The 13,954-nt window shown below is 32.1% G+C and overlaps 1 protein-coding gene across 1 annotated transcript; it reads right to left on the bottom strand.

Moving 5' to 3' along the window:
- Nucleotides 1-7,972: 7,972 nt before the first annotated feature.
- On the bottom strand, nt 7,973-10,183 carry LOC145100212 (secoisolariciresinol dehydrogenase-like). Its single transcript, XM_079037577.1, has 2 exons — nt 10,071-10,183; nt 7,973-8,940 (listed from the first exon to the last, which is right to left on the bottom strand). The coding sequence occupies exons 1-2, from the start codon at nt 10,097-10,099 to the stop codon at nt 8,154-8,156; spliced, it is 816 nt and encodes a 271-aa protein (XP_078893703.1). The 5' UTR covers nt 10,100-10,183; the 3' UTR covers nt 7,973-8,153.
- Nucleotides 10,184-13,954: the final 3,771 nt, after the last annotated feature.

Genomic DNA, 13,954 nt, shown 5'->3' with positions numbered 1-13,954 from the left:
CTCTTTTATAGACAGTGTTGAGGGGGAGATATCTCAAAGAAAGGAAACAAATTCATGAGCTTTTAAATCAAAAGATTTTCTAGCATCCGTTTTATGATTCTCCTGAAAAAGGCTACGTACAGCTCCTCTAAAAAAGATGTAAATTCCTTTTTAAACTATTCATCCGTTGACCATATCTTACGCTATTATCCTCTTACCATTTTTTTCATGTACCATACTAAATGAATTGATGATGGATTATAAATTCTAGAATGAAACTTAACTTAATAATATAGAAGATAAACCACCTCTCATTGATAAGTTTACACTGCTTATGATTCACGCTGATTCCCCCTCAACATGATTGAAACATTCCATTCTCTCCTTTAATGCATTATTCATAAAACTTAACGATTCATTATGATATACCACACACTGATAAAAGTTTTATGTCGATGGTTAGTCTATGTACCATAGGTCATCACACACACATACACTAATCCTTTTTTCCCTTAAATTATTCTTAAAAGCTTTATGATTCAACGTAAGAGACCATACGATGATGAGAGCTTGAAAAATCTATGCCAATGGTTAGGTTATGTACCATAGCTTATCACACGCACCAATCCATTCTCGCCATACATTCTTCTTTAGAATTCTATGATTCAGCATATGAAACCAGATGCTGATGAGAATTCAAAAACTCATGCTGATAGGTATATCACGTCCCGTGATGTATTACACCCACCTACCCATTCTCTCCCAACAAATCTTCTATTAAAGAAGTTAATGATTCATTGTATTTTCCATACACTAACAAAACTTCGACACTCTTTTCCGATGGGTACATTTCATACCGAAATGTATTACACGCATTATTCCATTCTTGCCTTTCATTAATCTAATAAAAGAAGTTGATGATTCATTTAAAACCATACGCTGGTGAAACCTCGCAATACTATGTTAGTGAATGATAGTTCAAACCGATGCTATCAAGAGACTTCACAATCTACTTGATTATCAGCTATATCCTTGATCCGCTGATAGAGTAACTCTGATACGATGATTGCTTCCGCTAGTACTACAATGTTGTTATGTCAAAAAGGGGGAAATATACTTTCATGACATATTCATATTCTCAGAGGGAGGGAGATACCGATACCCTTCATTTTCTCAGGGGGAGATATTTTCTAGGAAAATATATCTAAGTGAAGAATAGACTTTGCCATAAGATACAAGAAAGGAAGTTCTCATCTTCAAGGGGAGAAAATGCTAAAGAACTTGTTGAAGATTAATTTTGGTATTATCAGATAGGGGTGAGTGTAAGGTCACACCTTATGATCTGATGAGTCAAACACTACATGCTGACCACCAGCACCAGTGCCAGCTCCAGAATGATCAACGCCAGTGTGAACTACATGATCTTGGTGATCATATGTATATTAGGCAGTTATAAATTGTATATATAGGATAGATGTCTAATCCATAATCTTAGTGATTAGGATCAAACCTTTACGTAGATTAGTATACATCCCCTAAGTAGTGGGATCTTCATTATTGTAATTGTATATAATGTACTATTAGGGTTAAACCCTAATAGAGCTTTTGTGTCGTCTTTGTGACATCGTTCTCTTTGTGAGAACCCTTAATTTCTTAGTGAAATTACCTTTGTGATCATATGTGTTCTTCCATTTTTTGTTTAATCTTTGCTTTGTTTGTTTGTTCTTTCTTATTCATACTTGAGTGTATCAGATCTATACAAACCTTCAGTAAGCATAAATCTTAGTGAGTTCCCTAATATACTACATATCACATCACATATATAATTCATACATATGCAGGCTCATAGTCAAAAGTGGGCCTGTAGGCTTATAGCCATCATCCCAAAGGCCTGAAGAACTTCTAATCGTAATCGGTTCATAGTCAACACCTTAGAAGGACTATAGGCACAAGACCATCATCCAAAAGACCTATTGAACTTTCAACCATGATTCAGCTTATAGTCAACAACTCAGAGGGGCTATAGGTATAAGTACATAATGCCAAAGACCTGTTGAACTTCTAGCTACCACTCTAGTGGACTTGTAGGCATGTGCCCGTCATCCCTTACAATCAATACATTCCAAGCAAATGGAATAACCAAACTAAACACAAAACTATACTCTAATAGTACTCAACCAACTTACCATATTATATATACATACAATGCCATAAATAACATAATGAGAGAACTTACTTGAATCAATTAGTAGAATCTCAAAAGCAACCTCTAGAATGAAACAGGCGGTATGAAACACCTAATACCAATCCTTAGTCAATTACTAAAATCCATCAAAGTTTGACCAAACGTCAAACTTGTTAAAAAGTTAATGGTCAAGTCAAAGTCAACGATGAAACAGGTCGACGCATCACCACCAACTCTTGGTCGTGCCACTACCACAAGGAGACAAAATAGTCATGAATCCTTCCATATGCATGTCACGACCATCCAAAAGGCCACTCCATGATTCTCGGATGATCGAAGTCAGTCGTTAAATCCTTAATCCCTTCAGCCAAGATCAAGAATTCTTATATCTTAAACATATGAAGGTCTTAATGGATAAAGTTTCCAACTTTATCCATGCCACTGCCTAAATCAAAACAAATTGAAAGACCCCAACTTTCGTATTTATGAAAGACCCAAAATTTCATACTATTCCGACATTATCCTTAAGTTACTTCCTCAAAACATGCTACATGCATATATATAAAACAATATTTTATATTGATAAAGTGATTTACAAAAGATTGGATACAAACCGACTAAGTTTTATTACATTTCATATCTACCCAGGAATCTACTATTCATATACATACATGAACATTAAAATACAGAGAAATAGTATTAACTATTCTAAATCTTTCAGCAGTATAAAACTATATTGGATACTCATCACCTGCAATTGATAAATATTGAGAGGGATAAGCGATAACGCTTAGTGAATTCAATAAATAGATACAATATAATCTTATGCCTTATATATACCAATATGACAGAAGCAAAAGGGAACAAAAACAACAATAGCATATGCGTATCATATGTCAGGCTTTCAATATCAACTCAAGATTTGATTCAAAGATTTACGATCAATGAGACATAACGATTTGAATACTTGATATGCATCAATAAAGCTTTGGCCCAAATGGCACAGAAGACATATAATTTCTGATTAACATTTTGGTAGATTTCAGGCTTATAGCCCTGTCTAACCATTTTCCAATACCATAGAATAGAGTTCATTCTCTTACGGAGTCATGCTCTACATGGTTAAAGGCTACATACCATTCCTATCTAACCTTCTGTCAATGCCATAGAATAGAAGTCATTCTCTTACGAGACATGTTCTACATGGCCAGAGGCTACATACCAGTACCACCGTGAATCTAAGTCCTTTCACTGATCACATGGTCAAAGGTATAACTTTGCTATTAAAAATAGCGAATAAAATAACACAGGAAAATAACTCGGAATAATAACACTGAAAAGCACATAGCACATATAACACATAACATACAATTGTTCCTATATATTGAACTCACCTTAAAATAATCGGGGGTTAAAATAGTAATTTGAGTAGCACTTCGGCTCTAAATACGACTTTCTGGCGCGAAACCGGGGTTTTTAGTTGAAAACCGGACTTTACTCGGGCAGAGTTTCGACTTGAAAATAAGATTTTCTCGGGAACTTCGGGGCGTCGGGGCTTGCTTCAGATGTCGGGGATGATACCGGGACTTCGAGGGGTTGAAAGTGGGTTAAATGGGTGAAAGAGGGTGTAAAAGAGTGAAAATGAGCAAACATTTCCGGAGACCTTCGCATCCCTTATATAGGGTGCGAAGCACCTTACTACGCTGGGCGTACATCATCGGTATGCTGGGCGTGCGTACGCGAGGTGTCACCAGCTCGGACTTTAGGCCTCGGACGTGGCTTCTATGTGGCGACCATGCGAAGACGGTAGACGTGGCTGACTTTGGACCGGATACGTGCGAGGTACACTGGGCGTAACCTCGTGTACGCGGGGGGTACGGCTCCGGATAATACTTTGATTTTTCATTTATTTTTATTTAATAACTTCAAAAATTCATATCTTTCACATATGAACTCCGTTTTTGACGTTTTTTATATGCACGCGTAGGTGAGAATATACTCTACAACTTTCGTTTAGACTTTATCGGCTAATTTTGACTTCATTATTATTATTATTATTATTATATTTTTAACAGACCGGGACAGGAAAAGTCCGTTAAAAATTCATTACTTCTTCATCCGACGTCCGTTTTCGTCAGACTTTTTACCGTTGTACTACAAATGACGAGATCTTCAATTCTCGTTTAGATTGTATCGGCTGAATATCGCTCGCTCTAAAATTCGAGTTTTTAGCTGTCTACTGCTAATCCGAAACTTAGAAAAATCATAAATTCCTCTTACGAAGTCAGATTTTAGCGTTCTTTTTATAGAACTTCTCGGTTTAATGAATATTACGAATTTCATTTAGATTACTAAGGCTAAAAAGTAGTTTATCAAACACTCACTTTTTACGTCATTCGGCGCCGTGCCGGTTTTGTCGCGGATCTTCGATTTGTCATAACTTCTTCGTTATAACTTCGATTTCGACGAGGTTTTCGCCTAAACATTTCTAACGAGATTATTTACAACTTTCAATAATACAATTTTACTTATTTAAAATTTTATATTTTCGCTAAATTTCACTACTTGACTTTTAATTGAAATCTCATAAGACTTTCAATATTTTTTGAGTGATTCTAAACATAGTTTTACTTCATTATTAGTAAAAACTATCTGTTAGAATTCAACACTCAATTTCACATAATACTATTATCTTTTATATTTTACAATACACGATAACTGAACGTGTATGTTACACAAATATTAAACCCTAACTCAAAATGAGTTCTAAAAAGACTTTCTTTCTTGTATGGCTCCAAAGGAACCCGAAATATGCACTCAAAAGGTCTTAGAAATGTCCAGAAGTCCAAAAATGAAAAGTCTAATGCTATGGAGTTCTTCAAAACTCAAAAGCTTCTAGCATAAGGGACCTAAGAGACCAAAAAACACATCTACATCCTAAACCTTAACATGAACACAGATATAGAAATGATTCTGATTATTACTAGATCTTGGATATTTGAGTCTTTAGTACTATACACTTTGGTTTATTAAAACCTATGGTATTTTGTTGGTTTTATATTGATTTTGGAAGTTTATTTCGAGTGTAATGATTGTCATCACTATATACTTAAAATGAGTCAACCTCAGGTATTTCACTATGCATTCAATTGCCTAACTTATTTTGATTTGTGCCCAGATTAAAAACTCAGTGTAGCTTAGAAGGTAGCAAGGATATTCCGAAGGCCATGGTTACATTTGAACTATGTGATGATATTAAATTGATTACTTACTTGCTCTTTTAAACAAATTACATAGTTTTGGGACTTTGGGGCCTAATTTCGCACAAATTTTATTAAAGTATTTTGAACTACATTGGGATCGTATTTTCCACATATTTTGGTTTCTAAACCTTTTTAAAATAAAGCCACATGTTTTTATAATTATTTTTTAAAACTACCTTAACATTGGGTGTTACAATTGATATCAGAGCATGTGCTTAAGTGAACTATAGGTAGTAGGAATTGTTCTTGTACTTAAACTATAGTTGTCTATATGGATTTACAAGTTTGAGGTAATTGTTTGTCAAAAATTCCAAAGTGAGATTTTATGTGTCTAGAATTCTAATTTTTTTAATTATCATATAAGAACTAACATGTAGATATTTTAGAATGGTTAGAACTAAAAGTCAAGCTTCAATTGTAGAGGAGAACAACATTGAAGAGACTGTGAAAGTACAATCTGAACCAACTATGTTGGAGAAGATTCATGTTTTATTGATTGAAAACAAGAAGAAAATATGTTTGGAAAACTACAAGGTATAATTGTTCGTGAAGGAAAGGAGATGTAAGAAATATTTAAATAAATGCTAAATATGTAAGAAATAAAGATGAAGAAATGGAGAGGATAATTAAGGAAAATTTAACTTCGAAGATGAATGAGACAAGTGAAAAGAATTTCGGGTTATCCTCGGAAAATACAAAGAATGAATAGCCACCCAAAGGATATTTCTAAAAAATTTAGAAAAATTATGTGTATATAAAGATTTCAACCATTGTCATGCACCGGCGGCCGGCCTGTGACGAGGCCATTGATCCAATCGAAATACACAGATGGATTAGGGAAATGGAGATGCATTTTTGCGCATGTCATGGTAAGGATGACCAAAAAGTAAAGTTCGCAGTAACTAAACTTGAATATTCCAGGCATCAAAATGGTGGAGTGAACTCAAAAAAACCACAAGTACCTACATCACAGATAGTGTTAACATGAAACAACTTTTGGAAAATTTGAAGGAAAAGTTTAGAGAGAGAAAATTTCAGATTAAAGGAAGATCTTCTCATACAAAAGGAAAAGGGATGGCGATTGTGGAATATAACACAAAGTTACTCAAACTCACAAGTCTTGCGAAAAGACTAATTCCAAATGAAAAACAAAAGTAGATAAATTTATTGATGAGTTAGTTAGGGGTTTCTAATTAGCGAATGATGAATTGACTACTTCAACTCGATCTAATGGAAAATTTAGGAGATATAAGAAGACCTTGGAAAATAGAGACAAAGATGAGCAAAGTAACCAATGCAACAAGAGAAATGATGGAAGTGACTTATGATAAAACAAAGACATTATTTGTTTCAAGTGTGGAGAGAAGGGACATGACTTCAACTTGTGTACTAATGAGACAAAATGTTTATTTGTGAAGATTATGGTTATGTGGCTATATTTTTTCCCATAGAGAAGGAGCTGCAAGGCATGAGAAATAACCGGAAGGTGCAAGCAAATACAACAAAAAGACATGCATGACAAAGTAGCAAGTGCAAGAAAGTGAATACGAGGGAAAAATAAGTATCATCATAAAAGGGAAGAGTACAAGAGAAAAGTAAACTGTCCGAAGAGGTCACTTGTCACAAATGTTTAGAAATAATGTACTGTGCCAACATATGCGAAAGGGGACGAGAATGTTTCAACTGTAAAATATATAGTCATATTACATTATATTGTCCATCATCAAAGGCCGAGAAGAGTGGAATAAGTATGAAGCAAGGTGTACAAAATACAAAGGAGTCAGACTTTTAGCTGGAACTTGTGACGAAGAGTACTCTATAGTTTCAGGTACTTGATTCTCAATAAATTCCATCTTCCGTATCACTCCTCTCGACTAGAAGCTATTTATTTTGAAGAGTAAATTACACGAATGGTCCCTAAGGTTTGGGGTAATTTGCAAGTTTGGTCCTTAACTTATTTTTTTAACTCGGAAGGTCCTTACTGTTTGCTTTTATTACGTGCTTGGTCCCTACTGTTTGTTTTTGTTACGCGTTTTGTCTCTTTCTTACCTAAAAATACTATTATTTAAATAGGAAAAAATGGTGAGGTTTGGTAAGGTAAGGTGAGGGGTGGGGTTGGGGATGTGTTTATCTAAATAAATAAATAAAATCAAGGGCAAAATAGTCTTTTTAGCTAAGACAGGGACCAAACGCGTAACAAAAACAAACAGTAGGGACCTTCTGAGTTAAAATAAATAAATTATGAACCAAACGCGCAAATTACCCTAAACCATAAGGACCATTCGTGTAATTTACTCTATTTTGAATAACAAAGATATCATTACTTAAGTAAGATTGAAATTTTTTTATTTTTATGGTAAAAAATATTATTTTGAATGAGTATCAAATAACTAATAAGAAGAAAAAACTATCTTTAAATAAAATATTAATATATTGAACATGTGATTATATTAGTCGACATAAGACACCAGGTGTTACAAAATACAAATTAAATAAATCCTTAGACATTGAGCAGCTACACCAAATAAACGAAAGGCATGCACATAATTAATTTCCATAGAGAACTTACTATACAGATATGTTCCATTTATTTAGAGCATTTCCATAGGTAATTATTGTATTTTATATAGGAGGAATGCGCCACAGTACCACAGTAGAAGCCTTACAAGTTCAAACATGACTTTTTAAAACCAAATCAAAATAGAACAATTGTACAGATATCAAAGTTACTCGATAGGGGAAGCTCGAGCAAATAGACCAAAAGCTGGATTAATAACAGTAAAACCTCCATCAAGTACTAGATTATGCCCGCTCATGTACCGGGCCTCATCGCTTGCTAGAAAAAGAGCAGCTTCTGCCACATCTTCTATACGCAGCAAGATCCCTTTGAGGTTTGTATAAACTTTGGAGTATTTATCAGGGTGATCTTGTACATAATTTGTAGCCATAGGTGAAGGGATAAAATGAGGTGATAAGCAATTAACACGAATCCCATATTGGCCAAGCTCGGCAGCTGTATTCTTAGTGAGACCCACAAGCGCATGTTTTGAACTCGAATAAGCATGAGAAATGATTCCTCCAATGCTCCCAGACACACTTCCCAACATAATAATGCTACCTCTACGAGCTGGGATCATGGCTCGAGCTGCGTGCTTGGTGCCTAGGAACACGCCGGTAACGTTTACTCTCATAACCCTTTCAAAATCTAACATATCATTATCGAGAATACTGAGTTTTCCATCATCTACAATGGCTGCATTGTTGACCATTATGTCCAACCTACCATATTTGGCAAGTGTGATGTTGATGACATTTTCAACATCAGATTCAACAGTCACGTCACAATGGACAAACAAAGCGTTGTCAGGACCAATATCTTTACAAACTGCTTGACCTAAGTCGTCTTGGATATCAGCAATTACGACTTTGGCTCCATGTTTTATGAATAGTCTTGCCGTTGCCTCACCGATTCCTTGAGCTCCACCAGTGATAATTGCTACTTTCATTGACAACCTAAAGACAAAATAGGAATAGGGTTACAGGAATTGTTCATCAATTACTCCGAACCTTATTTTAATTATTTTAAAGTGTGAAATGAAACATATAAACGAACAATAAGCATCCAGATAACATATTACAACATAGTTTTGATGCTTCCTACTATACATCGAAATTTTGTATAATGAAAACCATACGTCCAATTATATCTTGAAAGCCATCTAAACAACCGTAACATGAAATTTGAATGATTCTACTTGTATTTTTATTTTAGATTTAAACTTAAAAAAGATTTAGAAATCCCATATATCGAACTTTATTCTACATTATTTTCATTGTGAAATCTAAAGATATTTATAAAAGAACGTAGTTCTATCTGTTATGTTAAAAATATTTATAAATTTTGGGTCACTAATTTTGTTTTTTGATCTTACATACTATATTCCGTTTATTTATTGTTTAATTAAGTTTAATTGCTATGTGTAGAATATCAATAATAAGTCTTTAATTTGCAATGAAAATACCTGATGAAGCGTAGTATTATATCAAAATTCGAAAAAATAATCCTGAGTAGCAGAGAAAAGAAAAAGAAGACAAGGGAAAGGAAAATAAATTTGTCTTTTGGGTATCTGAGTCGGAGAGAAATGGAAGGAAAATTAAATATTTTTTTCTTTCTCTCTAAATCCTTTCGAATCAGAAAGAATGTTAGGCGGAAAAATAATTATTCCATTTTCTTCTTTCAATGAAACTCCGAAATTTCAATTTTTTTACATTCTTTTCACTTACACCCATTTTATTTTTTTTCTCTTAATTGAACTTGGGAAACGGAGAGTAGAATTTTGTAATTGTTTTAGATTGAAATTTTGCAAATTAGATTTTATATTTTACTCAGGAACAGTTAGTTTGTTTTTTTTGTTTTTTTTTAACCGGTAGAAGGACTATATGTATCATATATCCAAAAATATGGGGAATTAAATTGTGCACATATGCTCATATTTATTTATATGTGTAGGTATTACGTATATGTGTGCATGTATATAATAATAATAATAATAATAATAATAATAATAATAATAAAAGTAAAAATAACAATAATATACTAAGATTGGACATCTATATATTAATTCAATAAAATATAGGGTTACCTGGAGACAAATTCTGAAACATTTGCCATGGTTTTTGGTTGATAAGAAAAAAGTAGTTAGATACTTGCTTAGTTGCTAATATCTATAGATTTGATTAGGAAAGAAAAGAGCGTTGGGACTTGGGATGATATGCCGAGCAGTCTGATGCCTTTAAATAGAAAATTTTCCCTTTGTAAGTTTATACTTAACATTAGTTAATTGACCTACGATCAACATCCATGAAGTTTCTTTCTAAAAAACACATGTATTTTTATTAATATAATATATTCTAACAAATGTATCTTAATTAATAAAATGATATATTTTAAAATTCTTTATTGGCATATTGAAAAACATGGCAAAATTTTTTGATTTGTATATTTGTGAAAGGAATTTTGACAATTAAATTATGTAATATGAGTATACGACACAAATGCTCTTTAGTCGATTTTTTTTGATTTAATACTAATTATTAACACAAAAATTTTAAATAGACACCGAGGTTTTTAAAAAAATTGAATTCAGTCTTTAACTTTTTAAGTTATTAATGTTGGTGCCCCTGGTTTCAAAACTTTTAAAAAAATAATCTTAACTATGTTAGTTTTTTATTAAGTCCATTTAGATGAGGACAAAATAGTCTTTTTCATACTACAGGGATCTTTTATATATATATATATATATATATATATATATATATATATATATATATATATATATAATAAAATCGAAAACTGTTCAAAGATTATCCATGTGGTATGGAAAAGACAATTATACCATTACCTTATTAGACTTAATAGAAAAAAACTAACATAATTAGGGTTAAGGACCATTCTTTAAAAGTTTTAAAACCATAGGTACCAACGTTGATGATCAAAAAAGTTAAGACTGAACTCGACTTTTTTTTTTTTTTTTGAAAACACAAGGATCATTTTTTGAAGATTTTCTTATTTTCATTAAAAAGAAAAAAAAATCATTTAATTAACTTTTCAATTACTTCAAAGTTTAATTTACGAAACTCTTACCTGGTCAAACATGTGATTGTTTCTTAAATTTTCATATAATATATAAAGCAAAAAAAATTGGCTTTATAAAAAATTAAAGGAAGAAAAAGAGAATTATATGTAATGGGTTGGCATAGGCTTACATAGGGGTGGTGTAAAGGGTATAACGGTGTAAGTGGGGGCGCATGAGGGATAATAGGAGGGTGTAGGTGTATGCAACATGGATATAAAACACGAGAGAAAGAAATTCTAATATGTTCTATGTTTCTTCATTGTGTATGTTATATATGTGAATATAAAACACGGGAGAAAGAAATTCTAACATGTTCTTCCATCATTTTAAATAGAAGTGTGAGGTTTTGGACTATCAATGATGTGATGGTAGACGTTAGTGGTGGCCAACAGTTGTGGTAAGCAAGGTCGTTTCATTCTGGTCGGAATGGGAGTTAAGTGGTGCGATGAAACGATTTGATGGAAAGAGAAATGGAAATATGTGGCAGGGGATGCGATGAGTGGTAGCGGAAACGCTAGTATAGAGCTTTCTTGATGGGGGCGAAGGTGGCTAAGTGTGGTGGTGGCAGGTGTTCGTTGATAGAAATATGGGCAAATTATGGTGTAGAAGGCAGCCATGGAAGATGAAATATAGGGTTTTGGAATAATGTAATAGGTAGAGAAGTGTATGAGAAGCTACCGGATAAGATGTAGGAGACTGATGTGAATGAGTAAACGGAAGAAGCGGTGTTGGGGTTTACACTGTGAACGACGGAGAGAGAGCACGTGAATATGAGAAATAAGATGGGAAATGAAATGAAAGTGCTATGATCAGGCTTTTAATACAAAAAGTTAGGACGAACATAGATGGGTATCCGCCTCATTTGGCGAGAACCGGAACCGGAACCGGAACCGACGGTTCCTAAAAAGTTAGAACCAAAATTGGAACCAATATAGGCATTTCTTAATTTTTTGGAACTGACGGTTCCGGTTCCAAGAACGGATTACCCGGTTACATGAATTTTTTTAAAACTTTTGTTAATAAAACCACAATCCAGTTCGGTCCAAATTGAATCAATTTGGACAAAATCAAACCAATAAATTTTAAACGAGTCTAAATAACACACATATGCATATGAAATACTAACACACACACACACACACACACACACACACACACACATATATATATATATATATATATATATATATATATATATATATATAAACTGGTTTAGTCAGGTAGTGGTTCCGAAAAAACTGAGAACCGGAATCGGAATCACTTATGACGGTTCCATAACTTTAGGAACCAAAACCGTCTAAGACTGTTTCAGTTTCAAAACTTGCAGTTATGAGGCGGTTCCGATTCCGAAAGCGGGTACCTAGTTCCATTGTTCATCCCTGACAGAAAGAAGGGACGGAAGAAGTTGTTGTACAATGTGCGTTGTAAATGTTACTACAGTAAGTTTGTCTCACAGACGAAAACTTGCATTTGGTATATATTTATAATTATTGAGAATGAAAATTATTTGATGTTGTTTTTAATATTTTTGTTATAATCTTTGTTGGTTTATCATGAAATTCGGATACTAAAGTTTTTATAGGGTGGTAATTATATTTATATAACATTTGTTAGAGATTAAAACTTGCTGATGTTAGATTTTAGAATTACTAAAAACTCAAGTGATTTTTAGGATGCTTATATGATTGAGTTTTAGGTAATAAATATTTAACCTTTTAAAATCATAAATGTGTTACGATACGCATGCAATTAAAATAAACATTATTTGGTATATTTTTTCACAAGAACGTACCAGAAGATTCGTCACTCGTCAAATTGACTAACTTGATAATCATTTCGTCCTTTTAGAAAATGTAATTTAGTTTTCTTCAAGTCTTAATTGGAAATTATATTTTACAATGTAAACATATTCAAACTATTTCTGTATTTTTTAAATGAATTAATAAAGCATGAATTTAATATAATATGAACAAATGGATCACAACAACCAAATTTATATGTTTTCACTTGTGAATAATTTAAGGGTCCAGGTTTTATATTGCTACTTGCGTATATTCCATTTATACTTGTAAGTTGTAACATCATTGGCATAAACATTAATAAAATAAGGACTTCTAAGTTTCAGATTCCATCGGTACTCATCGTGTGAAAACCAATTAACAAGTCTCTGGTTGTTTTGCAAAACATTAAAAATTAACTAAGCGAAAATTTCATTTATATCTTTATAAAATTTCATAATTATCCTTGTAAAATTTTAAATTGCATATATATCCTTATAATATATATATATATATATATATATATATATATATATATATATATATATATATATATATATATATATATATAGGGTTAGGTTCATTTGAGACCACTTATATTTTGTGAGACCGTGAGACGCATTTGTTTATTTTTTTTTTATTTTTTTTTTATTTTTTTTTAGTTAATTCATGTTCCGAAAATAATATTTAAAAAAAGAATTTTTTGATTTTTCCATTTATTTTGCATTTTAAAATTATTTTTAGAATATGTACAGTGTAATATTCTATTTAGAATATTTCACGTATTTTTCAAAAAAAATAGATTTTTTTTTTAATTTTTTTTTAGTTAATTCAAGTTCCGAAAATAATATTTAAAAAAAGAATTTTTAGATTTTTCCATTTATTTTGCATTTTAAAATTATTTTTTAGAATATGTCAGTGAAATATTCTATTTAGAATATTTCACGTATTTTTCAAAAAAAAAAACGGATTTTTTTTATTTTTTTTATTTTTTTTATATTTTTTTAATATTTTTTTTTAGTTAATTCAAGTTCCGAAAATAACATTTAAAAAAAGAATTTTTGGATTTTTCCATTTATTTTGCATTTTAAAATTATTTTTAGATTTGGTCTC

This window comes from Lactuca serriola, chromosome 4, assembly GCF_051521515.1.
Source record: "Lactuca serriola cultivar US96UC23 chromosome 4, Lser_US96UC23_V15, whole genome shotgun sequence".
In the NCBI taxonomy this organism is placed as follows: Eukaryota; Viridiplantae; Streptophyta; class Magnoliopsida; order Asterales; family Asteraceae; genus Lactuca; species Lactuca serriola.
The sequence above is the reverse complement of the archived record's forward strand: the minus strand, read 5'-3'. Positions and strand labels throughout refer to the sequence as shown.